The sequence below is a fragment of the Mustelus asterias genome, chromosome 11, assembly GCF_964213995.1.
Source record: "Mustelus asterias chromosome 11, sMusAst1.hap1.1, whole genome shotgun sequence".
Classification (NCBI taxonomy): domain Eukaryota; kingdom Metazoa; phylum Chordata; class Chondrichthyes; order Carcharhiniformes; family Triakidae; genus Mustelus; species Mustelus asterias.
Genome location: NC_135811.1, coordinates 1,634,232 through 1,659,214, shown reverse-complemented (window position 1 = coordinate 1,659,214; position 24,983 = coordinate 1,634,232). Strand labels below are relative to the sequence as shown.

At 58.7% G+C, this 24,983-nt stretch overlaps 1 protein-coding gene across 2 annotated transcripts in view; it reads left to right on the top strand.

The window, feature by feature from the left end:
- Positions 1-24,983, top strand: part of pdcd11 (programmed cell death 11) — a 90,503-nt gene that overhangs the window by 46,825 nt on the left and 18,695 nt on the right. For both annotated transcript variants that reach the window (XM_078222970.1, XM_078222969.1), the window contains exons 20-26: positions 188-702; positions 1,933-1,995; positions 6,241-6,343; positions 13,111-13,200; positions 16,109-16,211; positions 20,905-21,082; positions 22,273-22,329. In XM_078222970.1, coding sequence (XP_078079096.1) covers positions 188-702; positions 1,933-1,995; positions 6,241-6,343; positions 13,111-13,200; positions 16,109-16,211; positions 20,905-21,082; positions 22,273-22,329 — 1,109 coding nt within the window. The remainder of the gene's footprint in view (positions 1-187; positions 703-1,932; positions 1,996-6,240; positions 6,344-13,110; positions 13,201-16,108; positions 16,212-20,904; positions 21,083-22,272; positions 22,330-24,983) is intronic.

Genomic DNA, 24,983 nt, shown 5'->3' with positions numbered 1-24,983 from the left:
CCTCAGAAGTACATCCCTGCTTTTGTATTCCAAGCCTCTTGAGATAAATGACAACATTACATTTGCTTTCCTAATTACGGACTCAACCTGCAAGTTTACCTTTAGAGAATCCTGGACTAGGACTCCCAAGTCCCTTTGCACTTTAGAATTATGAATGGTGCTGAATTGACAATTGTCTGTGTTGCAGGTGAAAGGAGTTTCTCAGCGTTCTGTGGTGGTGCAGTTTATTAACCTGGATATCTGTGTGGTTTCACTGACTGGCTCCTCACAGCTACTCCTCATTCCAGTCGCCTTCCATCTGAACGACACCTTCCTCTTTAACTCTGAGAAAATGTGTGCCGGACAGACCATCTCTATGCCTCTGCGGATCACTGGGACGGAACACCACGGAATCCCCGTGGCCATGGGGGGTCCCAGGAAAGATCGCGGGAGAAAGTGGCAACAGCAGCCGTCGGAAGGAGGGGAGGAAGAGTTTGTTGGGGTCCAGCATACGCTTTGTGTCGGGGATGTGGTGACTGGGACTGTCAAATCAGTGCGGCCAAACTACCTGCTGGTGGCATTGGAAGGTGGCGTGACTGGGTTCGTTCATACTTCCGAGATCTTGGACCAGGTGCCCAAGGGCATCATCCCAACATCCGGACAGAAAGTCGGCAACGTGGTGAGAGCAAAAGTCATCGGAGGCAAAAAACCAAGGACTCGCATGTAAGTATTCTGTTGGCTATCTGAATATTTCTGGGTTTGACTTTATCACACAGTGAGCTGCACTGCGTCTGAGACTTGATCAGAATGCAGCGAGACTTGTGACATGATTGGAGAATCTGCACTCGCTGTTCTGGAACAGGTTCACTGTCTCCCTCAGCAGTTTGAGACGGCAAGCTGTCCCTCCAGGTTTTTAACTCCAATGTGTGCACAGGTGAAGCAGTGTATCTTACCCAGACCTCACTCCCTGGTGCCGTTAAGACACAGTGCATGGTGGGTTCCTGCAGTGACGTGGGCGAGACAGGGTTACAAAGGGTTATCATCCCTTCTGCCTATAGCTACTCACCTGGGGATCTGCTGTCATAGTTAGACTCATCTGTCTAGCTCCTTGGAATGAGTGATCACAATAGGGTTGAATTTCTAATACAAATGGAGGGTGAGAAAGTAGGGTCCCAAACCAGTGTCCTCTGCTTGAACAGAGGGGAGTACAATAGGATGAGGGCAGAATTGGCTAATGTAGACTGGGAGCGCAGAGTAGTTGGTAGGACAGCTGAGCAACGGATTTTTAAGGAGATTTTTCTCAGTACTCAGCAAAAATATATTCCTGTGATAAAAAAGGAACGTAAGAAAAGGAATAACCATTCGTGGATAACTAAAGAAATAAAGGAGAGTATTAAATTAAAAACCGATGTGTACAGAGTGGCCAAAACTAGTGGGGAATTAGAAGATTGGGAAAGCTTTTAAAAAAACAAAGAACTACTAAGAAAGCGATAAAGAAAGGAAAGATAGATTCTGAAACTAAACTAGCACAAAATATAAAAACTGACAGTAAAAGTTTTTACAAATATATAAAAAGGAAAAGAGCAGCTTAAGTAAATGTTGGACCCTTAGAAGATGAGAAGGGGGATTTAATAATGGGAAACGAGGAAATGGCCGAGGCCTTAAACAAGTTTTTTGTGTCGGTCTTCACGGTAGAGGACACAAATACCTGACCGAAAATTGGTGGTCGTGGGACTGTCGGGGGTGAGGTCCTTAAAACGATCACCATTACGAAAGAGGTAGTGCTTGGTAGGCTAATGGGACTAAAGGTAGACAAGTCCCCGGGCCCGGATGGAATGCATCTCAGGGTACTGAAAGAAATGGCAGAAGTAATAGCAGATGCGTAGGTTGTAATTTTGTGTGCGCGCTTTCTCTGTCAATGAATAATGTGTGGTTTAATTCTTCTCTTACCAGCTTTTTGCCAGTCACACACCCGAACTTCGCAATGACCATTCCGCAGTTATCACTGCGGCCAAGGTGAGGCAAGAATCTGTGACGGGTGGTGGGATATAGTGGCACAGGGCACAGGAAATGCTGCAAGCTGTGCACCGTTCTGCTTTGGTTTGGTTTATGTACATCATACGTACTCCAGCCTCTTAAAATTACATTGAGGCACTGGAGAAGGTTCAGGAAGGAGTGACAAGGGGGAAACAAGAACTGAAAGGTTGTACCTATCCAGCAGCTTGATCAGACTGGGGCTGTATTTACAATGGGCAGAGTGACCTGATGGAGGTCTTTAAGATCAGAAAAGGCTTCGCTGATGAGGATGGAGAGAAGGCGCTTCTTCTCTGGGGTGAGATGCAAACTGGATACGATCAATTTAATCTCGAAATTCACTCTCAAATTCAGGAGAATGGTCTTCAGGCAGAGAGCAGAACTCACTACCACACAATGTCGTTGAAGCAGTAAGCATTGAGGTGAAGGTGCGGTGGGGAGGGTAAGAGGAGGTTTGGATGAAGCACCACAGGCCGGCTGGACAGACTGGCCCGTTTCTGTAAATCCAATGTGAAGGTTTAAATTACTGGGCTGCTGACTGGCTCAGTGAGGTCCCCGCAGTGAAATGAAGCACACATAGCCCAGCTCTGGGAGAAGATAAACTGTCCTACTCCCAATTGCTGTGCGTGTCTGGAGTGGGGATTCTCTGAGTTGAATAGCTTGTCAGTACTCAGTGTCGAGACTCGCTCTTTGAATTGATAGCAAGCCAAGGTGCAGGATAGACCCGGGCATCTTGTCAATACGTTTTCTGCCAGACAGTAAGGAGTGAACTGAGGGACTCAACCTAAACTCTGGGGGCAAATCCCTCGCTCAAGTTTCTGTGTTCTCTCAGATTCACAGAAGGCCATTCAGCCCATTGTGTCTGTGATGGCTCTGTGAGCAATTCACTTTGAGTTATTCCGCTGCCTTCAGCCCTTAGCCCACCACATTCTTCTTCTTAAAGTATCCCAATTCCCTTTTGAAATCCTTGATTAAACTTCACTCCAGCGCAGTTCAGCTCCTAACCACCCGCTGTGTGGAAAGGTTTTCCCTCATGCCGCCGTTGCTTCTTTTGCCATCACCTTAAATGTCCTCTCGTTCTCCTCTTCCACCAATGGGAACAATTTCTCCTGAAGGAGCAGGGGCCCGAACATTGATCGCTGGGGAGCTCCACGATAAACCTTCCTCCAGTCCAAAAGAACATCCATTAATCACTATTCTCCGTACCCTGTCAGTCTGCCAGTTTTGTATCCATGTTACTGTGCCGCCATCCCCTGAGCTCTAACTTTGCCCACAAGTCTGTTGTGTGGCACTTTATCAAATGTCGTTCAGAAGTCTGTTCACCACATCCACAGCATTACCCTCATCAACCCTGTCTGTTACCGTGACAAGGAACTCCAGCAATTTACAGATTTTCCCTTAAATCAATGTTGACTTTCCTCAATTAACCTACATTTTCCCCAAGTGATATTTAATTTTATTCTAAATTATCATTATCAGAAGCTTCATAGAATTCGTACAGTACAGAAGGAGGTCATTCGGCCCATCGAGTCTGTACCAACCACAATTCCACTCCGGCCCTATTCCCGTAACTGCGCACACTTACCCTGCTAATCCCTTGACACTAAGGGTCAATTTAGCATGGCCAATCCACCTAACCCACACATGTTTGGACTGTGGGAGGAAACCGGAGCACCCGGAGGAAACCCACGCAGACACAGGGAGAATGTGCAAACTCCACACAGACAGTGACCCGAGGCTGGAATTGAACCCGGGTCCCTGACTCTGTGAGGCAGTGGTGCCACCACTGTGCAACTGTGCTACCCATTCTCCCGCTTCCCTGCCATTGAAATTAAACTGGCTGCAGTTGCTGGACATATCTTTATACCCTTGTGTGAGTTTTGCAGAACACATGAAGCAAGTGTGGAATACAAGGAAAGTAGAAAGAAACTTAAGCAAGGAGTAAGAAGGGCTAAAAGGGGTCATGAAAAAGCACTGGCCAGCAGGATTAAGGAATATCCCAAGGCTTTTTATACGTATACAAAGAGCAAGAGGGTAGCCAGGGAGAGGGTTGGCCCACTCAAGGACAGGGGAGAGAATCTATGTGTGGAGCCAGAGGAAATGGGCGAGGTATTAAATGAGTACTTTGTGTCAGTATTCACCAAAGAGAAGGACTTGGTGGATGATGAATCTGGGAAAGGATGTGTAGATAGTTTGAGTCATGTTCAGATCAAAAAGGAGGAGGTATTGGGGTTCTTGAGAAACATTAAGGTAGACAGGTCCCCAGGGCCTGATGGGATATACCCCAGAATACTGAGAGAGGCAAGGGAGGAAATTGCTGGGGTCTTGAGAGAAATCTTTGTATCCTCACTGGCTACAGGGGAAGCTTTCGGAGCCTTAAGCCCCTTAGGGACTCTGGGCTTAGGGCCCTTAGGGCTTAAGGTTCCGAAAGCTTGTGTGGCTTTTGCTACCAAATAACCTGTTGGACTTTAACCTGGTGTTGTTAAACTTCTTACTGTGTTTACCCCAGTCCAACGCCGGCATCTCCACATCATGACTACAGGGGAGGTCCCAGAGGATTGGAGAATAGCCAATGTTGTTCCTTTGTTTAAGAAGGATAGCAAGAATAATCCAGGTAATTACAGGCCGGTGAGCCTTACATCAGTGGTAGGGAAATTATTGGAGAGGATTCTTCGAGACAGGATTTATTCTCACTTGGAAATAAGTGGACGTATTAGTGAGAGGCAACATGGTTTCGTGAAGGGGAGGTCGTGTCTCACGAACTTGATCGAGTTTTTCGAGGAAGTGACGAAGATGATTGATGAGGGTAGGGCAGTGGATGTTGTCTACATGGACTTCAGTAAGGCCTTTGACATGGTCCCTCAAGGCAGACTGGTGCAGAAGGTGAAGTCGCATGGGATCAGAGGTGAGCTGGCAAGGTGGATACAAAACTGGCTCGGTCAAAGAAAACAGAGGGTAGCAGTGGAAGGGTGCGTTTCTGAATGGAGGGCTGTGACAAGTGGCGTTCCTCAGGGGTCATTGCTGGGACCTTTGCTGTTTGTAATATATATAAATGATTTGGAGGAAAATGTAACTGGATTGATCAGTAAGTTTGCGGACGACACAAAGTTTGGTGGATTTGCGGATAGCGATGAGGACCATCTGAGGATAGAGCAGGATATAGATCAGTTGGAGAATTGGGCGGAAAGATGGCAGATGGAGTTTAATCTGGACAAATGTGAGGTAATGCATTTTGGAAGGTCTAATACAGATAGGAAATATACAGTAAATGGCCGAACCCTTAGGAGTATTGATAGGCAGAGGGATCTGGGTGTACAGGTACACAGGTCACTGAAAGTAGCAACGCAGGTGGAGAAGGTAGTCAAGAAGGCATACGGCATGCTTGCCTTCATCGGCCGGGGCATTGAGTTTAAAAATTGGCAAGTCATGTTGCAGCTTTATAGAACCTTAGTGAGGCCACACTTGGAATATAGTCTTCAATTCTGGTCGCCACACTACCAGAAGGATGTGGAGGCTTTGGAGAGGGTACAGAAAAGATTTACCAGGATGTTGCCTGGTATGGAGGGCATTAGCTATGAGGAGAGGTTGGAGAAACTTGGTTTGTTCTCACTGGAGCGACGGAGGTTGAGGGGAGACCTGATAGAAGTCTACAAGATTATGAGAGACATGGACAGAGTTGATAGTCAGAAGCTTTTTCCCAGGGTGGAAGAGTCAATTACTAGGGGGACGCAGGTTTAAGGTGTGAGGGGCAAGGTTTAAAGGAGATGCATGAGGCAGATATTTTACAGAGGGTGGTGGGTGCCTGGAACTCGTTGCGTCTTGACAAGTACATGAATAGGGTGGGAATAGAGGGATATGGTCCCCGGAAGGGTAGGGGGTTTTAGTTCAGTCGGGCAGCATGGTCGGTGCAGGCTTGGAGGGCCGAAGGGCCTGTTCCTGTGCTGTAATTTTCTTTGTTCTTCTCCAGTCCCGGGTACCACCCCTGAGTCGAAGGGAGATTAGAAAATTCTGGCCAGTGTCTGGGCAGTTTCCACTCTGTCTGTTTGGATGCATCACATCTGGCGATGGTGCTTTACCAACTTCACTACAGACACCTTATTAAATCCCTCCTCCTCATCAATTTTAAACACTTGAATTCTCCTGGTTGTTGGAATGACGATTGCATCTAAACTTGAATCTGTGCTTGTTCCGATTGCCTTCCTGCTAACTGTCCTTTCCCTTCCACAGCAAGCTGTCGGGGAACTGTGCGTCCCTGATCCAGGACCAGGAGCGAGCCAACAAGCTCAAATCCTTCAAGCTTGGCCAAGTGCTGACATGCTTTGTGTTTAAGGTACAGCGGCTTGTTCTGTGTGTGGGAGATCGGAGAGGGAGCAGGGGGACAGAGCTTGGGGAATGATTCTCAACCTTTCATGTTAACGCACTGCTTTGAGTGACATTAAATGATTGGTGTGTAAAGTTCACAGAGGAACATTTGGCCCATCGAGCCAGCTCTGTCATTCACTGTGAGCATAGCTGGCCGTCAGTCTCAACGCCGCGCTCCCGCCCCCTCCCCGGCCCCGCGCTCCCGCCCCCTCCCCGCGCTCCCGCCCCCTCCCCGGCCCCGCGCTCCCGCCCCCTCCCCGCGCTCCCGCCCCCTCCCCGGCCCCGCGCCCCCTCCCCATCCCCACGCTCCCGGCCCCGCGCTCCCGCCCCCTCCCCGTCCCCACGCTCCCAGCCCCGAGCTCCCGCCCCCTCCCCGGCCCCGCGCTCCCGGCCCCGAGCTCCCGCCCCCTCCCCGGCCCCGCGCTCCCGGCCCCGAGCTCCCGCCCCCTCCCCGGCCCCGCGCTCCCGGCCCCGAGCTCCCGCCCCCTCCCCGGCCCCGCGCTCCCGCCCCCTCCCCGGCCCCGCGCTCCCGCCCCCTCCCCGGCCCCGCGCTCCCGCCCCCTCCCCGGCCCCGCGCTCCCGCCCCCTCCCCGGCCCCGCGCTCCCGCCCCCTCCCCGGCCCCGCGCTCCCGCCCCCTCCCCGGCCCCCTCCCTGGCCCCGCGCTCCCGCCCCCTCCCCGGCCCCGCGCTCCCGCCCCCTCCCCGGCCCCGCGCTCCCGCCCCCTCCCCGGCCCCGCGCTCCCGCCCCCTCCCCGCGCTCCCGCCCCCTCCCCGGCCCCGCGCTCCCGCCCCCTCCCCGCGCTCCCGCCCCCTCCCCGGCCCCTCCCCCGCCCCCTCCCCGTCCCCGCGCTCCCGGCCCCGCGCTCCCGCCCCCTCCCCGTCACCGCGCTCCCGGCCCCGAGCTCCCGCCCCCTCCCCGGCCCCGCGCTCCCGGCCCCGAGCTCCCGCCCCCTCCCCGGCCCCGCGCTCCCGGCCCCGAGCTCCCGCCCCCTCCCCGGCCCCGCGCTCCCGGCCCCGAGCTCCCGCCCCCTCCCCGGCCCCGCGCACCCGCCCCCTCCCCGGCCCCGCGCTCCCGCCCCCTCCCCGGCCCCGCGCTCCCGCCCCCTCCCCGGCCCCACGCTCCCGCCCCCTCCCCGGCCCCACGCTCCCGCCCCCTCCCCGGCCCCGCGCTCCCGCCCCCTCCCCGGCCCCGCGCTCCCGCCCCCTCCCCGGCCCCACGCTCCCGCCCCCTCCCCCGGCCCCGCGCCCACTCCCCCGGCCCTGCGCTCCCGCCCCCTCCCCCGACCCCGCGCTCCCGCACCCTCCCCCAGCCCCGCGCTCCCTCCCCCGGCCCCGCGCTCCCGCTCCTGCTCCCTCCCCCGGCCCCGCGCTCCCGCTCCCTCCCCCGGCCCCGCGCTCCCGCTCCCTCCCCCGGCCCCGCGCTCCCGCTCCCGGCCCCGCGGTCCCGCCCCCTCCCCGGCCCCGCGCACCCGCCCCCTCCCCGGCCCCGCGCACCCGCCCCCTCCCCGGCCCCGCGCTCCCGCCCCCTCCCCGGCCCCGCGCTCCCGCTCCCTCCCCCGGCCCCGCGCTCCCGCCCCCTCCCCGGCCCCGCGCCCCCTCCCCGGCCCCGCGCTCCCGCCCCCTCCCCGGCCCCGCGCTCCGGCCCCGCGCACCCGCCCCTCCCCGGCCCCGCGCTCCCGCTCCCTCCCCCGGCCCCGCGCTCCCGCTCCCTCCCCCGGCCCCGCGCTCCTGCTCCCTCCCCCGGCTCCGCGCTCCCGCTCCCTCCCCCAGCCCCGCGCTCCCTCCCCGGCCCCGCGCTCCCGCCCCCTCCCCGGCCCCGCGCTCCCGCTCCCTCCCCCGGCTCCGCGCTCCCTCCCCCGGCCCCGCGCTCCCGCCCCCTCTCCGGCCCCGCGCTCCCGCCCCGGCCCCGCGCTCCCTCCCCCGGCCCCGCGCTCCCTCCCTCGGCCCCGCGCTCCCTCCCTCGGCCCCGCGCTCCCTCCCCCGGCCCCGCGCTCCCTCCCCCGGGCCCGCGCTCCCTCCCCCGGCCCCGCGCTCCCTCCCCCGGCCCCGCGCTCCCTCCCCCGGCCCCCGCGCTCCGTCCCCCGGCCCCGCGCTCCGTCCCCCGGCCCCGCGCTCCCTCCCCCGGCCCCGCGCTCCCTCCCCCGGCCCCGCGCTCCCTCCCCCGGCCCCGCGCTCCCTCCCCCGGCCCCGCGCTCCCTCCCCCGGCCCCGCGCTCCCTCCCCCGGCCCCGCGCTCCCTCCCCCGGCCCCGCGCTCCCTCCCCCGGCCCCGCGCTCCCTCCCCCGGCCCCGCGCTCCCTCCCCCGGCCCCGCGCTCCCTCCCCCGGCCCCGCGCTCCCCTCCCCCGGCCCCGCGCTCCCTCCCCCGGCCCCGCGCTCCCTCCCCCGGCCCCGCGCTCCCTCCCCCGGCCCCGCGCTCCCTCCCCCGGCCCCGCGCTCCCTCCCCCGGCCCCGCGCTCCCTCCCCGGCCCCGCGCTCCCTCCCCCGGCCCCGCGCTCCCTCCCCCGGCCCCGCGCTCCCTCCCCCGGCCCGCGCTCCCTCCCCCGGCCCCGCGCTCCCTCCCCCGGCCCCGCGCTCCCTCCCCCGGCCCCGCGCTCCCGCTCCCTCCCCCGGCCCCGCGCTCCCGCCCCCTCTCCCGCCCCCTCCCCCGGCCCCGCGCTCCCGCTCCCTCCCCCCGGCCCCGCGCTCCCGCCCCCTCCCCCGCGCTCCCGCTCCCTCCCCCGGCCCCGCGCTCCCGCTCCCTCCCCCGGCCCCGCGCTCCCGCTCCCTCCCCCGGCCCCGCGCTCCCGCTCCCTCCCCCGGCCCCGCGCTCCCGCCCCCTCCCCCGCGCTCCCGCTCCCTCCCCGGCCCCGCGCTCCCGCTCCCTCCCCCGGCCCCGCGCTCCCGCTCCCTCCCCCGGCCCCGCGCTCCCGCTCCCTCCCCCGGCCCCGCGCTCCCGCTCCCTCCCCCGGCCCGCGCTCCCGCTCCCTCCCCCGGCCCCGCGCTCCCGCTCCCTCCCCCGGCCCCGCGCTCCCGCTCCCTCCCCCGGCCCCGCGCTCCCGCTCCCTCCCCCGGCCCCGCGCTCCCGCCCCCTCCCCCGGCCCCGCGCTCCCGCCCCCTCCCCCGGCCCCGCGCTCCCGCCCCGGCCCCGCGCTCCCGCTCCCTCCCCCGGCCCCGCGCTCCCGCTCCCTCCCCCGGCCCCGCGCTCCCGCTCCCTCCCCCGGCCCCGCGCTCCCGCTCCCTCCCCCGGCCCCGCGCTCCCGCTCCCTCCCCCGGCCCCCGCGCCCCCGCCCCCTCCCCCGGCCCCGCGCTCCCGCTCCCTCCCCCGGCCCCGCGCTCCCGCTCCCTCCCCCGGCCCCGCGCTCCCGCTCCCTCCCCCGGCCCCGCGCTCCCGCTCCCTCCCCCGGCCCCGCGCTCCCGCTCCCTCCCCCGGCCCCGCGCTCCCGCTCCCTCCCCCGGCCCCGCGCTCCCGCTCCCTCCCCCGGCCCCGCGCTCCCGCCCCCTCCCCCGGCCCCGCGCTCCCGCTCCCTCCCCCGGCCCCGCGCTCCCGCTCCCTCCCCCGGCCCCGCGCTCCCGCTCCCTCCCCCGGCCCCGCGCTCCCGCTCCCTCCCCCGGCCCCGCGCTCCCGCTCCCTCCCCCGGCCCCGCGCTCCCGCTCCCTCCCCCGGCCCCGCGCTCCCGCTCCCTCCCCCGGCCCCGCGCTCCCGCTCCCTCCCCCGGCCCCGCGCTCCCGCTCCCTCCCCCGGCCCCCCGCGCTCCCGCTCCCTCCCCCGGCCCCGCGCTCCCGCTCCCTCCCCCGGCCCCGCGCTCCCGCTCCCTCCCCCGGCCCCGCGCTCCCGCTCCCTCCCCCGGCCCCGCGCTCCCGCTCCCTCCCCCGGCCCCGCGCTCCCGCCCTCCCTCCCCGGCCCCGCGCTCCCGCTCCCTCCCCCGGCCCCGCGCTCCCGCTCCCTCCCCCGGCCCCGCGCTTCCCGCTCCCTCCCCCGGCCCCGCGCTCCCGCTCCCTCCCCCGGCCCCGCGCTCCCGCTCCCTCCGCCGGCCCCGCGCTCCCGCTCCCTCCCCCGGCCCCCGCGCTCCCGCCCCCTCCCCCGGCCCCGCGCTCCCGCCCCCTCCCCCGGCCCCGCGCTCCCGCCCCCTCCCCGGCCCCGCGCTCCCGCCCCCTCCCCCGGCCCCGCGCTCCCGCCCCCTCCCCCGGCCCCGCGCTCCCGCCCCCTCCCCCGGCCCCGCGCTCCCGCCCCCTCCCCCGGCCCCGCGCTCCCGCCCCCTCCCCCGGCCCCGCGCTCCCGCCCCCTCCCCCGGCCCCGCGCTCCCGCCCCCTCCCCCGGCCCCGCGCTCCCGCCCCCTCCCCCGGCCCCGCGCTCCCGCCCCCTCCCCCGGCCCCGCGCTCCCGCCCCCTCCCCCGGCCCCGCGCTCCCGCCCCCTCCCCCGGCCCCGCGCTCCCGCCCCCTCCCCCGGCCCCGCGCTCCCGCCCCCCCCCGGCCCCGCGCTCCCTCCCCCGGCCCCGCGCTCCCTCCCCCGGCCCCGCGCTCCCTCCCCCGGCCCCGCGCTCCCTCCCCCGGCCCCGCGCCCCCGCCCCCGGCCCCGCGCTCCCGCCCCCTCCCCCGGCCCCGCGCTCCTGCCCCCGGCCCCGCGCTCCTGCCCCCGGCCCCGCGCTCCTGCCCCCGGCCCCGCGCTCCCTCCCCCGGCCCCGCGCTCCTGCCCCCGGCCCCGCGCTCCCGCCCCCTCCCCCGGCCCCGCGCTCCTGCCCCCGGCCCCGCGCTCCTGCCCCCGGCCCCGCGCTCCTGCCCCCGGCCCCGCGCTCCCTCCCCCGGCCCCGCGCTCCTGCCCCCGGCCCCGCGCTCCCTCCCCCGGCCCCGCGCTCCCGCTCCCTCCCCCGGCCCCGCGCTCCCGCTCCCTCCCCCGGCCCCGCGCTCCCGCTCCCTCCCCCGGCCCCGCGCTCCCGCTCCCTCCCCCGGCCCCGCGCTCCCGCTCCCTCCCCCGGCCCCGCGCTCCCGCTCCCTCCCCCGGCCCCGCGCTCCCGCCCCCTCCCCCGGCCCCGCGCTCCCGCCCCCTCCCCCGGCCCCGCGCTCCCGCCCCCTCCCCCGGCCCCGCGCTCCCGCCCCCTCCCCCGGCCCCGCGCTCCCGCCCCCTCCCCCGGCCCCGCGCTCCCGCCCCCTCCCCCGGCCCCGCGCTCCCGCCCCCTCCCCCGGCCCCGCGCTCCCTCCCCCGGCCCAGCGCTCCCTCCCCCGGCCCCGCGCTCCCTCCCCCGGCCCCGCGCTCCCTCCCCCGGCCCCGCGCTCCCTCCCCCGGCCCAGCGCTCCCTCCCCCGGCCCCGCGCTCCCTCCCCCGGCCCCGCGCCCCCGCCCCCGGCCCCGCGCTCCCGCCCCCTCCCCCGCCCCCGGCCCCGCGCTCCTGCCCCCGGCCCCGCGCTCCCTCCCCCGGCCCCGCGCTCCCTCCCCCGGCCCCGCGCTCCCTCCCCCGGCCCCGCGCTCCCTCCCCCGGCCCCGCGCTCCTGCCCCCGGCCCCGCGCTCCCTCCCCCGGCCCCGCGCTCCCTCCCCCGGCCCCGCGCTCCCTCCCCCGGCCCCGCGCTCCTGCCCCCGGCCCCGCGCTCCCGCTCCCTCCCTCCCGGCCCCTCCCCCGGCCCCGCGCTCCCGCTCCCTCCCCCGCCCCCGCGCTCCCGCTCCCTCCCTCCCGGCCCCTCCCCGGCCCCGCGCTCCCGGCCCCTCCCCCGGCCCCGCGCTCCCGGCCCCTCCCCCGGCCCCGCGCTCCCGGCCCCTCCCCCGGCCCCGCGCTCCCGGCCCCTCCCCCGGCCCCGCGCTCCCGCCCCCTCCCCCGGCGCCGCGCCCCTGGCCCCCGTTCCCGCCCCCTCCCCCGGCGCCGCGCCCCTGGCCCCGCGCTCCCGCCCCCTCCCCCGGCCCCGTGCTCCCGCCCCCGGCCCCACGCTCCCTCCCCTTCCCCACCCCGACCCCTCGCCCCCAGACCCTGCCCCCCGACCTCTCCCCGATCCCCTTGATGCCTTTAGTGTTCTATTTAATATTTCGATACGCACTCAATCTTTAAAACACCTAACGATGCTGTTATAAATCTCAAATCCAGGCATGAGTTGAAAGTTTATTAGTCACAAGTAAGGCTGACATTAACACTGTAATGAAGTTTCTGTGAAATTCCCCTAGTCGCCACACACTGGCGCCTGTTTGGGTCAATGCACCCTAACCAGTACGCCTTTCAGACTGTGGGATGAAACCAGAGCACCCGGAGGAAACCCACACAGACACGGGGAGAACGTGCAGACTCCACACAAACAGTGACCCAAGCCGGGAATTGAACCCGGGTCCCTGGCGCTGTGAGACAGCAGCGCTAACCACTGTGCCACCCATTGCATCTCAAGACTGAGTGTACTGAGCTGGGTGGCACCGGGATTATTGGTGAGTGGGTGTTGCGTGTGCTGTTCTGTCACTGGGGATATGGGTAACGGCAGATATGGCATGAATCTGGTCAGAGTGGAGTGTGGGTCATTTGGATTTGGTTCAGTAAAAGTACAGGTGGAGAGATGGAGCCTAGACTTGTGTTAATATGATCTTGCGGTTTAGTAACGAGCTGTTTGACTTCAACACAAGAACTTCCACAAGTGAAATGCTCCCTTCTTTGTGACCAGACCTCCTCCTGAACTCCAGTCACTGCATTCTCGAACTATTCTCCCTCAGGACCTGCCCTCCCACCCCATTTCCCCATCATTATCTACAATCTGTTCTCATTTTTAACCCCTTTCTCTTCTGTCTCCAGTACAACTTTATGAGGAAATGCCTGGAGGTAGATGTGACTCCTGACATTCGTGGGAAGATCGAGCTGTTGCTGCTGTCTCCCGATATTAGGGTGAGTCTCCTGCTGTGACAAGTTGTAATCTTCAGCCTGGCTCGCAGGGTACCCACTCTCGACTGAGTCAGAGGATCATGGGTTCAACATCCCATAACCAAGGCTGACACTCCCAGTCAGTACTCGGGGAGTACCGCACTTAGAGTATAGTGCAACAGAAATTTAAATGGGCTGTATATGACGAGGTGCGTGTGTCCGGCCCGTGTGTGCGTGTGTCCGGCCCGTGTGTGCGTGTGTCCGGCCCGTGTGTGCGTGTGTCCGGCCCGTGTGTGCGTGTGTCCGGCCCGTGTGTGCGTGTGTCCGGCTCGTGTGTGCGTGTGTCCGGCCCGTGTGTGCGTGTGTCCGGCCCGTGTGTGCGTGTGTCCGGCCCGTGTGTGCGTGTGTCCGGCCCGTGTGTGCGTGTGTCCGGCCCGTGTGTGCGTGTGTCCGGCCCGTGTGTGCGTGTGTCCGGCCCGTGTGTGCGTGTGTCCGGCCCGTGTGTGCGTGTGTCCGGCCCGTGTGTGCGTGTGTCCGGCCCGTGTGTGCGTGTGTCCGGCCCGTGTGTGCGTGTGTCCGGCCCGTGTGTGCGTGTGTCCGGCCCGTGTGTGCGTGTGTCCGGCCCGTGTGTCCGGCCCGTGTGTCCGGCCCGTGTGTCCGGCCCGTGTGTGAGTGTGTCCGGCCCGTGTGTGCGTGTGTCCGGCCCGTGTGTGCGTGTGTCCGGCCCGTGTGTGCGTGTGTCCGGCCGGCCCACATGCACGCCCGGCCAGCCAGTGTGCGCGCCAGGCCGGCCCGTGTGAACATAGAACATTACAGCGCAGTACAGGACCTTCGGCCCTCGATGTTGCGCCGACCAGTGAAACCAATCTAAAGCCCATCTAATCTACACTATTCCAATATCATCCATATGTTTATCCAATAACCATTAAAATGCCCTTAAGGTTGGCAAGTCCACTACTGCTGCAGGCAGGGCATTCCACACCCTTGCTACTCTCTGAGTAACATAAGAACTAGGAGCAGGAGTCGGCCATCTGGCCCCTCGAGCCTGCTCCGCCATTCAATAAGATCATGGCTGATCTTTTCGTGGACTCAGCTCCACTTACCTGCCCACTCACCATAACCCTTAATTCCTTTACTGTTCAAAAATTTATCTATCCTTGCCTTAAAAACATTCAGTGAGGTAGCCTCAACTGCTTCACTGGGCAGGGAATTCCACCGATTCACAACCCGTTGTGTGAAGAAGTTCCTCCTCAACTCAGTCGGAATCTGCTTCCCCTTATTTTGAGGCTATGCCCCCTAGTTCAAGTTTCACCCGCCAGTGGAAACAACTTCCCTGCTTCTATCTTATCTATTCCCTTCATAATCTTATATGTTTCTATAAGATCTCCCCTCATTTTTCTGAAATCCAATGAGTATAGCCCCAGTCTACTCAGTCTCTCCTCATAAGCCAACCCTCTCAACTCCAGAATCAACCTAGTGAATCTCCTCTGCACTCCCTCCAGTGCCAGTATATCCTTTTTCAAGTAAGGAGACCAAAACTGTACACAGTACTCCAGGTGTGGCCTCACCAGCACCTTATACAGCTGCAACATAACCTCGCTGTTTTTAAACTCCATCCCTCTCACAATGAAGGAGAAAATTCCATTTGCCTTCTTAATTACCTGCTGCAACTGCAAACCAACTCCTTGAGATTCCTGCACAAGGACACCCAGGTCCCTCTGCACAGCAGCATGCTGCAATTTTTTACCATTTAAATAATAGTCCATTTTGCTGTTATTCCTACCAAAATGGATGACCTCACATTTACCAACATTGTACTCCATCTGCCAGACCCTCGCCCACTCACTTAGACTATCTGTATCCCTTTGCAGACTTTCAGCATCCTCTGCACACTTTGCTCTTCCACCCATCTTAGTGTCATCTGCGAATTTTGACACACTGCACTTGGTCCCCAACTCCAAATCATCTATGTAAATCGTAAACAATTGCGGTCCCAACACTGATCCCTGAGGCACACCACTAGTCACTGATCGTCAACCAGAAAAACACCCATTTACCCCCACTCTTTGCTTTCTGTTAGTCAACCAATCCTCTATCCATGCTAATACATTACCCGTAACACCGTGCACCTTTATCTTATGTAGCAGTCTTTGGTGCGGCACCTTGTCAAATGTCTTCTGAAAATCCAGATACACCACATCCACAGGTTCCCCATTGTCCACTGCACATGTAATGTTCTCAAAGCATTCCACTAAATTAGTCAAACATGACCTGCCCTTCATGAACCCATGCTGCATCTTACCAATGGGACAATTTATATCCAGATGTCTCGCTATTTCTTCCTTGATGATAGATTCAAGCATTTTCCCTACTACAGAAGCTAAGCTAACCGGCCTATAGTTACCTGCCTTTTGTCTACCTCCTTTTTTAAACAGCGGCGTCACATTTGCTGTTTTCCAATCTGCGGAAACCACCCCAGAGTCCAGCGAAGTGCGTGCGTGTGTCCGGCCCGTGCGTGCGTGTGTCCGGCCCGTGCGTGCGTGTGTCCGGCCCGTGCGTGCGTGTGTCCGGCCCGTGCGTGTGTCCGGCCCGTGCGTGTGTGTGTCTGGCCCGTATTTGCATGTGCACCTCGCATATTCCGGACTTCAACAGTTTTTTAACAAATTAAATTAATCTGGTCTGTCGTCTGATTCTTCACGCTCCTGCCAATAGTAACCGAGGAAATCAAGAGAAACTACCTCATAATTTTGAACACATCAATTAAATCCTCCCTTAACTTTCTCCAGCAACGGAGTCCTTTCACCATTAGCTGCAGGTGAATCTCACTCCCGGTAATCGCCACTCAAACCTGTCACCTTTCACTCTGCTTTCAACAGGCTGGCAGTTTGGGTTTGTGCTAATTATAAATGCCTCTTTCCTGCACTCATTTCAGAAACTGAAGCATCCTGAGAAAGGGTTTCGGCCCGGTGAGTCCCTGACAGCGACAGTGACTGATCTCAGCAGCACAGAGAGACGCCTCAGCCTCTCCCTCACAGGTAAGACCGAGGTCAAAGGGCATTGAGGCAGAACAGGGAGCGAGTAACGTCTTGTCCCATTGGTGGGAATGGATATTTGGGTGGGGTCGAGAGGTCAGGCAGGCATGGATTCAGAAGGAGGTCGAGTGGAGAGGTTTGGGGATGGGGGGGTAGAGTGGAGAGGTTTGGGGATGGGGGGGTAGAGTGGAGAGGTTTGGGGATGGGGGGGTAGAGTGGAAAGGTTTGGGGATGAGGGGGGTAGAGTGGAGAGGTTTGGGGATGGGGGGGTAGAGTGGAGAGGTTTGGGGATGGGGGGGTAGAGGTTTGGGGATGGGGGGGTAGGGTGGAGAGGTTTGGGGATGGGGGGCTAGAGGTTTGGGGATGGGGGGGTAGGGTGGAGAGGTTTGGGGATGGGGGGGTAGAGTGGAGAGGTTTGGGGATGAGGGGGGTAGAGTGGAGAGGTTTGGGGATGGGGGGTAGAGTGGAGAGGTTTGGGGATGGGGGATAGAGTGAAGAGGTTTGGGGATGAGGGGGGTAGAGTGGAGAGGTTTGGGGATGGGGGGGCAGAGTGGAGAGGTTTGGGGATGGGGGGGTAGAGGTTTGGGGATGGGGGATAGGGTGGAGAGGTTTGGGGATGGGGGGTAGAGTGGAGAGGTTTGGGGATGGGGGGGTAGAGTGGAGAGGTTTGGGGATGGGGGGGTAGAGTGGAGAGGTTTGGGGATGGGGGGGTAGAGTGGAGAGGTTTGGGGATGGGGGGTAGAGTGGAGAGGTTTGGGGATGGGGGATAGAGTGAAGAGGTTTGGGGATGAGGGGGGTAGAGTGGAGAGGTTTGGGGATGGGGGGGTAGAGTGGAGAGGTTTGGGGATGGGGGGGTAGAGTGGAGAGGTTTGGGGATGAGGGGGGTAGAGTGGAGAGGTTTGGGGATGGGGGGGTAGAGTGGAGAGGTTTGGGGATGAGGGGGGTAGAGTGAAGAGGTTTGGGGATGAGGGGGGTAGAGTGGAGAGGTTTGGGGATGAGAGTAGCTGAGAGCAGAGTGTGCAGACAGGCTCTGAGCAAAGGGAGCAGAACATACACAGGCTGGGGACAGAGCATTGGAACTGGGACGCTGCTGAGAGGCCGGGGCAGAGCTGGCTCCAGGCAGAATGTGAGGGTTTCTGAAGTCTGTATGTGTGACCAGGAGTCACCAATGTCCAATTCATACTCAGAGGACTGGGGATGAGGGGTTACAATGGATTACAGGGGACAGAATAAGTAAGGCGTTTGATAAGGTTCACCATGGTAGGCTTCTGCAGAAAATGCAGATGTATGGGATTGGGGGTGATCTAGGAAATTGGATCAGGAATTGGCTAGCGGATAGGAAACAGAGGGTGGTGGTTGATAGTAAATATTCATCATGGAGTGCGGTTACAAGTGGTGTACCTCAGGGATCTGTTTTGGGGCCACTGCTGTTTGTAATATTTATTAATGATCTGGATGAGGGTATAGTTGGGTGGATTAGCAAATTTGCTGATGACACCAAAGTCGGTGGTGTGGTAGACAGTGAGGAAGGGTGTCGTAGTTTGCAGGAAGACTTAGACAGGTTGCAAAGTTGGGCCGAGAGGTGGCGGATGGAGTTTAATGCGGAGAAGTGTGAGGTAATTCACTTTGGTAGGAATAACAGATGTGTTGAGTATAGGGCTAACGGGAGGACTTTGAATAGTGTGGAGGAGCAGAGGGATCTAGGTGTATGTGTGCATAGATCCCTGAAAGTTGGGAATCAAGTAGATAAGGTTGTTAAGAAGGCATATGGTGTCTTGGCGTTTATTGGTAGGGGGATTGAATTTAGGAGTCGTAGCGTTATGTTGCAACTGTACACAACTCTGGTGCGGCCGCACTTGGAGTACTGTGTGCAGTTCTGGTCCCCACATTACAGGAAGGATGTGGAGGCTTTGGAGAGGGTGCAGAGGAGGTTTACCAGGATGTTGCCTGGTATGGAGGGGAGATCCTATGAGGAGAGGCTGAGGGATTTGGGATTGTTTTCGCTGGAAAGGCGGCGGCTAAGAGGGGATCTTATTGAAACATATAAGATGATTAGAGGTTTAGATAGGGTGGATAGTGATAGCCTTTTTCCTCTGATGGAGAAATCCAGCACGAGGGGGCATGGCTTTAAATTGAGGGGGGGTAGTTATAGAACCGATGTCAGGGGTAGGTTCTTTACCCAGAGGGTGGTGAGGGATTGGAATGCCCTGCCAGCATCAGTAGTAAATGCGCCTAGTTTGGGGGCGTTTAAGAGATCCGTAGATAGGTTCATGGACGAAAAGAAATTGGTTTAGGTTGGAGGGTCACAGTTTTTTTTTAACTGGTCGGTGCAACATCGTGGGCCGAAGGGCCTGTTCTGCGCTGTAATGTTCTATGTTCTAGAATAGTGAGTAGGATGGGGAGGGGTAGTGGGGATGGGTTGCAGGGGACATGGGAGTGGTTTGAATGGGTTATAGAAGACAGTAAGAAGTTTAACAACACCAGGTTAAAGTCCAACAGGTTTATTTGGTAGCAAAAGCCACACAAGCTTTCGGAGCTGCAAGCCCCTTCTTCAGGTGAGTGGGAATTCTGTTCACAAACAGAGCATATAAAGACACAAACTCAATTTACATGAATAATGGTTGGAATGCGAATACTTACAACTAATCAAGTCTTTAAGAAACAAAACAACATGAGTGGAGAGAGCATCAAGACAGGCTAAAAAGATGTGTATTGTCTCCAGACAAGACAGCCAGTGAAACTCTGTGGGGGTTACAAATAGTGGGACATGAACCCAATATCCCAGTTGAGGCCATCCTCGTGTGTGCGGAACTTGGCTATCAGTTTCTGCTCAGCGACTGCCAGTTTCCAGATGCAATTTTACATCTCATCCGCTTCATCCTGGACCACAATATCTTCACCTTCAACAACCAGTTCTTCATCCAGACACACGGAACAGCCATGGGGACCAAATTCGCACCTCAATATGCCAACATCTTCATGCACAGGTTCGAACGAGACTTCTTCATCGCACAGGACCTTCAACCGATGCTATACACTAGATACATCGATGACATTTTCTTCCTTTGGACTCATGGTGAACAATCACTGAAACAACTCTATGATGACATCAACAAGTTCCATCCCACCATCAGACTCACCATGGACTACTCTCCGGAATCGGTTGCATTCTTGGACACACGCATCTCCATTAAGGACAGTCACCTCAGCACCTCACTGTACCGCAAGCCCACGGATAACCTCACGATGCTTCACTTCTCCAGCTTCCACCCGAAACACGTTAAAGAAGCCATCCCCTACGGACAAGCCCTCCGTATACACAGGATCTGCTCGGATGAGGAGGATCACAACAGACACCTCCAGACGCTGAAAGATGCCCTCATAAGAACAGGATATGGTGCTCGACTCATTGATCAACAGTTCCAACGCGCCACAGCGAAAAACCGCACCGACCTCCTCAGAAGACAAACATGGGACACAGTGGACAGAGTACCCTTCGTTGTCCAGTACTTCCCCGGAGCGGAGAAGCTACGGCATCTCCTCCGGAGCCTTCAACATGTCATTGATGAAGACGAACATCTCGCCAAGGCCATCCCCACACCCCCACTTCTTGCCTTCAAACAACCGCACAACCTCAAACAGACCATTGTCCGCAGCAAACTACCCAGCCTTCAGGAGAACAGTGACCATGACACCACACAACCCTGCCACAGCAACCTCTGCAAGATGTGCCGGATCATCGACACAGATGCCATCATCTCACGTGAGAACACCAACCACCAGGTACACGGTACCTACTCTTGCAACTCGGCCAACGTTGTCTACCTGATACGCTGCAAGAAAGGATGTCCCGAGGCATGGTACATTGGGGAAACTATGCAGACGCTGCGACAATGGATGAATGAACACCGCTCGACAATCACCAGGCAAGACTGTTCTCTTCCTGTTGGGGAGCACTTCAGCGGTCACGGGCATTCGGCCTCTGATATTCGGGTAAGCGTTCTCCAAGGCGGCCTTCGCGACACACGACGGCGCAGAGTCGCTGAGCAGAAACTGATAGCCAAGTTCCGCACACACGAGGACGGCCTCAACCGGGATATTGGGTTCATGTCCCACTATTTGTAACCCCCACAGAGTTTCACTGGCTGTCTTGTCTGGAGACAATACACATCTTTTTAGCCTGTCTTGATGCTCTCTCCACTCATGTTGTTTTGTTTCTTAAAGACTTGATTAGTTGTAAGTATTCGCATTCCAACCATTATTCATGTAAATTGAGTTTGTGTCTTTATATGCTCTGTTTGTGAACAGAATTCCCACTCACCTGAAGAAGGGGCTTGCAGCTCCGAAAGCTTGTGTGGCTTTTGCTACCAAATAAACCTGTTGGACTTTAACCTGGTGTTGTTAAACTTCTTACTGTGTTTACCCCAGTCCAACGCCGGCATCTCCACATTATAGAAGACAGTCAGGGCAGTTTCGTTTGGGTAGATCATGGCTAAATCAGCTTGCAGAGACCAGACGTTGCGATGAAGTTTGAGCTATGGATGGAATCCTTATTGACTGGGTGGTCGATACTTCGTCTCTGCGGCTGTGAGCTGGCAATTCTCAGCGATTAATTTGCCGAACTTTGTCACAGTCTGTCACAATATTTGTATTTTATTAAGCTGTCTCACTCGCTCCCTCAACACTCTCTCTCTAGGTGTGTGCTCGCTGGACGAAGGCTCAGTTACACTGGGCATTATCAAAAAGATCACCCCACACGTCGGGGTCACCATTGGCCTCCCTCTGGGAAAGACCGGTCAAGCGGGACTGTGTGACATGGCGGATTCCTATCATGAAGCACCGCTGCAGGGGCTGACCCTGGGCTGTATAGTCAGGTTAGTGTCAGAGCTGTGGGGTACACCTTCCTGCAAGGCTGTCCCTGCATTACTCATTCTTGCTGTTACTGTGACAGCACGCAGCAAAGTGTGAAACTTGCGCAGCTTATCAGCTGTGCCTCTGGGGGTAACACTCTAACTCACAACGTTCAGACTGAGAGGCCAAAGTCCCACCGTGAAACCTGAGCACAAAAATTGACGTTGACACTCTCAAAGCAGGGGTGAGCGAGTGCGGCACTGCTCCAGAGGAGACATTGTAACTGCCCTGTTAAATCCCACAGCTAATATTCCAAGAGGAGCAGAGCAGAGCTCCAAAACGCTGTGATCCGGTTTTCACCCTCCATTCTCATTAGAAGCAGGTTCTCTGGTTAAAGTCTCACTGCTATCTGTGAGAGTTTGCTGTTCACATTAGCTTCAAGGTTAATTCATCAACTGAAGTACTTCAGAACACCCATTTTTAAGTTTAAAGTTTACTTATTAGTGTCACAAGTAGGCTGACATTAACACTGCAATGAAGTTACTATGAAAATCCCCATGTTGCCACACTGCGGCACCTGTTCGGGTACACTGAGGGAGAATTTAGCCTGGCCAATGTACCCTAACCAGCACGTCTTTCAGACTGTGGGAGGAAACTGGAGCACCCGGAGGAAACCCATGCAGACACAGGGAGAACGTGCAGACTCCACACAGACAGTGACCCAAGCCGGGAATCAAACCCGGGTCCTTGGCGCTGTGAGGCAGCAGTGCTAACCACTGTGCCACTGTGCTGCCCCAGGAGGATGTGATGGGCACTACACAAATGCAGGATCGTTTTTCTCTGCAAACTGGAATGAATTCTGCTGTAATGTTGTGGGGTCAGCTGATGTCACTGCTCCATTCTGTTTGCTGATTGGTTTGAAACCTCTGACTGGGTAAATCAGCAGCCAATCATACTGATCTAGATAATCACACTGAAACGCTTGTACAAGTACAGCTGGCAGACCAGCCTGTGACAAGATGAAAGACAAATGTATGGAACGCTCCCTCTGAGCCGTCACTCCGCTCGGTGCTGTCACTGTGCCCCCCTGCAGAGCCGTCACTCCCCTCCCCCTCACAGTTCAGTTTGGGTTTCTGTCATTTGTCGCAGAGCCGGTTGTGTTTTGTCTGCTGTAGCCAGCCTCTCTCTCTGACCCGGATTGGTGCTGTTACAGGTGCTGTGTTGTTTCCAAGAGTGAGGATCATTTGGCAGTTTCTCTCAGGAACTCAAGGTGAGCATTTCTGTCTCTCTTTCTCTGTCTCTCTCTGCACCTTGTGAGTAGCCTGAAGTTGTCCAGCAACAATGGAACACTGGAGACAAATGTCTCCCCCAGGACTCAAAGGGCCCAGCGTAGAAACATGGAAAATAGGTGTAGGAGGAGGCCGCTTAACCCTTCGAGCCTGCACCACCATTCAATATGATCATGGCTGACCGTGCACTTTCAGTATCTCACTCCCGCTTTCCCTCCATTCCCCTTGGTCCCTTTAGCCGCAAGGACCACGTCCAGCTCCCTTTTGAACATATTTAACGAACTGGCCCCAACAGCTTTCTGTGGGAGAGAATTCCACAGGTTCACAACTCTGAGTGAAGAAGGTCTTCCTCATCTCAGTCCAGAATGGTTCACCCCGTATTCTAGTGCATTGCAGAGGGGAGCATAAGCTTTGACCCCAGTGTTACTGGGAAGAGCTACACCGAAGAATTAGTTCAATAAGTTTGATTTAATTCATCTTTGGGAGGGGATCTCTGAGAGATGGGTGGGGGTGGGACAACACAGAAATGTCCAATGTACATGGAGCGATAGAGAAGGCAAGCCTGTGGCATTCTTTCAGTGAAACTGATGATCTGATTTTTAAATTTTTATCCTTATTTTCAAATCTCTCCATTGTTCAGCTCCTCCAACCCTCCGACATCGCTGCAGTCCCTTCATTCTGGCTCTTGAACATCTTCAGTTTTAACCATTCCACCACTGGTGGCCATGTCTTCAGTTACCTGGGCCTGAGCTCTGGGATTTCCTCCCTAAGCCCCCACCATCTCTCCACCTCCATCTGTCCTCAAAGAACGCCCTGAAAACTTACCTCCCATCTTTACAAATATTGCTCATGTGACTTGCTGCCAGATTTACTTTCATGGTCTTGAGATGTCTTGTAACATTTTTCAAAAGGCGTTTGATAAGGTGCCTCACAAAAGGTTGCTCAAGAAGATTGGGTCTCACGGAGTTGGGGGTAGGGTGTTAGCGTGGATTGGGGATTGGCTATCGGACAGGAAGCAGAGAGTCGGAATAAATGGGTGCTTTTCTGGTTGGCAGATGGTAACTAGTGGCGTGCCACAGGGATCGGTACTGGGGCCTCAACTATTTACCATTTATATGGACGATCTGGAGGAGGGGACTGAGTGTAGGGTAACAAAGTTTGCAGACGACACAAAGATAAGTGAAAAAGTGAATCGTGTGGAGGACGTAGAAGGTCTGCAGAGAGAATTGGACAGGCTGAGTGAGTGGGCGAGGATCTGGCAGATGAAGTATAACGTTGACAAATGCGAGGTTATTCACTTTGGAGGAAATAATAGCAAATTGGATTATTATCTAAATGGAAAAAAATTGCAACATGAGGGTCCTTGTGCATGAACAAAGAACAATACCGCACAGGAACAGGCCCTTCGGCCCTCCAAGCCCACGCCGCTCCCTGGTCCAAACTAGACCATTCTTTTGTATCCCTCCATTCCCACTCCATTCATGTGGCTATCTAGATCAGTCTTAAACGTTCCCAGTGTGTCCGCCTCCACCACCTTGCCCGGCAGCGCCCTCTGTGTAAAATATGTCCTTCTGATATCTGTGTTAAACCTCCCCGCCCGCCCCTCACCTTGAACCTATGACCCCTCGTGAACGTCACCACCGATCTGGGAAAAAGCCTCCCACCGTTCACCCTATCTATGCCTTTCATAATTTTATACACCTCTATTAGGTCTCCCCTCACCCTCCATCTTTCCAGTGAGAACAACCCCAGTTTACCCAATCTCTCCTCATAACTAAGCCCTTCCATACCAGGCAACATCCTGGTAAACCTCCTCTGCACTCTCTCTAAAGCCTCCACGTCCTTCTGGTAGTGTGGCGACCAGAACTGGGCGCAGCATTCCAAATGCGGCCGAACCAACGTTCTATACAACTGCAACATCAGACCCCAACTTTTATACTCTATGCCCCGTCCTATAAAGGCAAGCATGCCATATGCCTTCTTCACTACCTTCTCCACCTGTGACGTCACCTTCAAGGATCTGTGGACTTGCACACCCAGGTCCCTCTGTGTATCTACACCCTGCCATTTATTGTATAGCTCCCCCCTACGTTAGTTCTACCAAGGGGTGGCACGGTAGCACAGTGGTTAGCACTGCTGCTTCACAGCTCCAGGGTCCCGGGTTCAATTCCCGGCTCGGGTCACTGTCTGTGTGGAGTTTGCACATTCTCCTCGTGTCTGCGTGGGTTTCCTCCGGGTGCTCCGGTTTCCTCCCACAGTCCAAAGATGTCCGGTTAGGTTGATTGGCCAGGTTAAAAATTGCCCCTTAAAGTCCTGGGATGCGTAGGTTAGAGGGATTAGCGGGTAAATATGTGGGGGTAGGGCCTGGGTGGGATTGTGGTCGGTGCAGACTCGATAGGGCCGAATGGCCTCCTTCTGCACTGTAGGGTTTCTATGATTTCTATGATGATTTCAAAATGTATCACTTCGCATTTATCAGGATTGAACTCCATCTGCCATTTCTTTGCCCAAATTTCCAGCCTATCTATATCCTTCTGTAGCCTCTGACAATGTTCCTCATGAGACGCAAAAACCCAGTCTGCAGGTGCAACAAGTGATCAAGAAGGCAAATGGGATGTTGGCCTATATCGCAAGG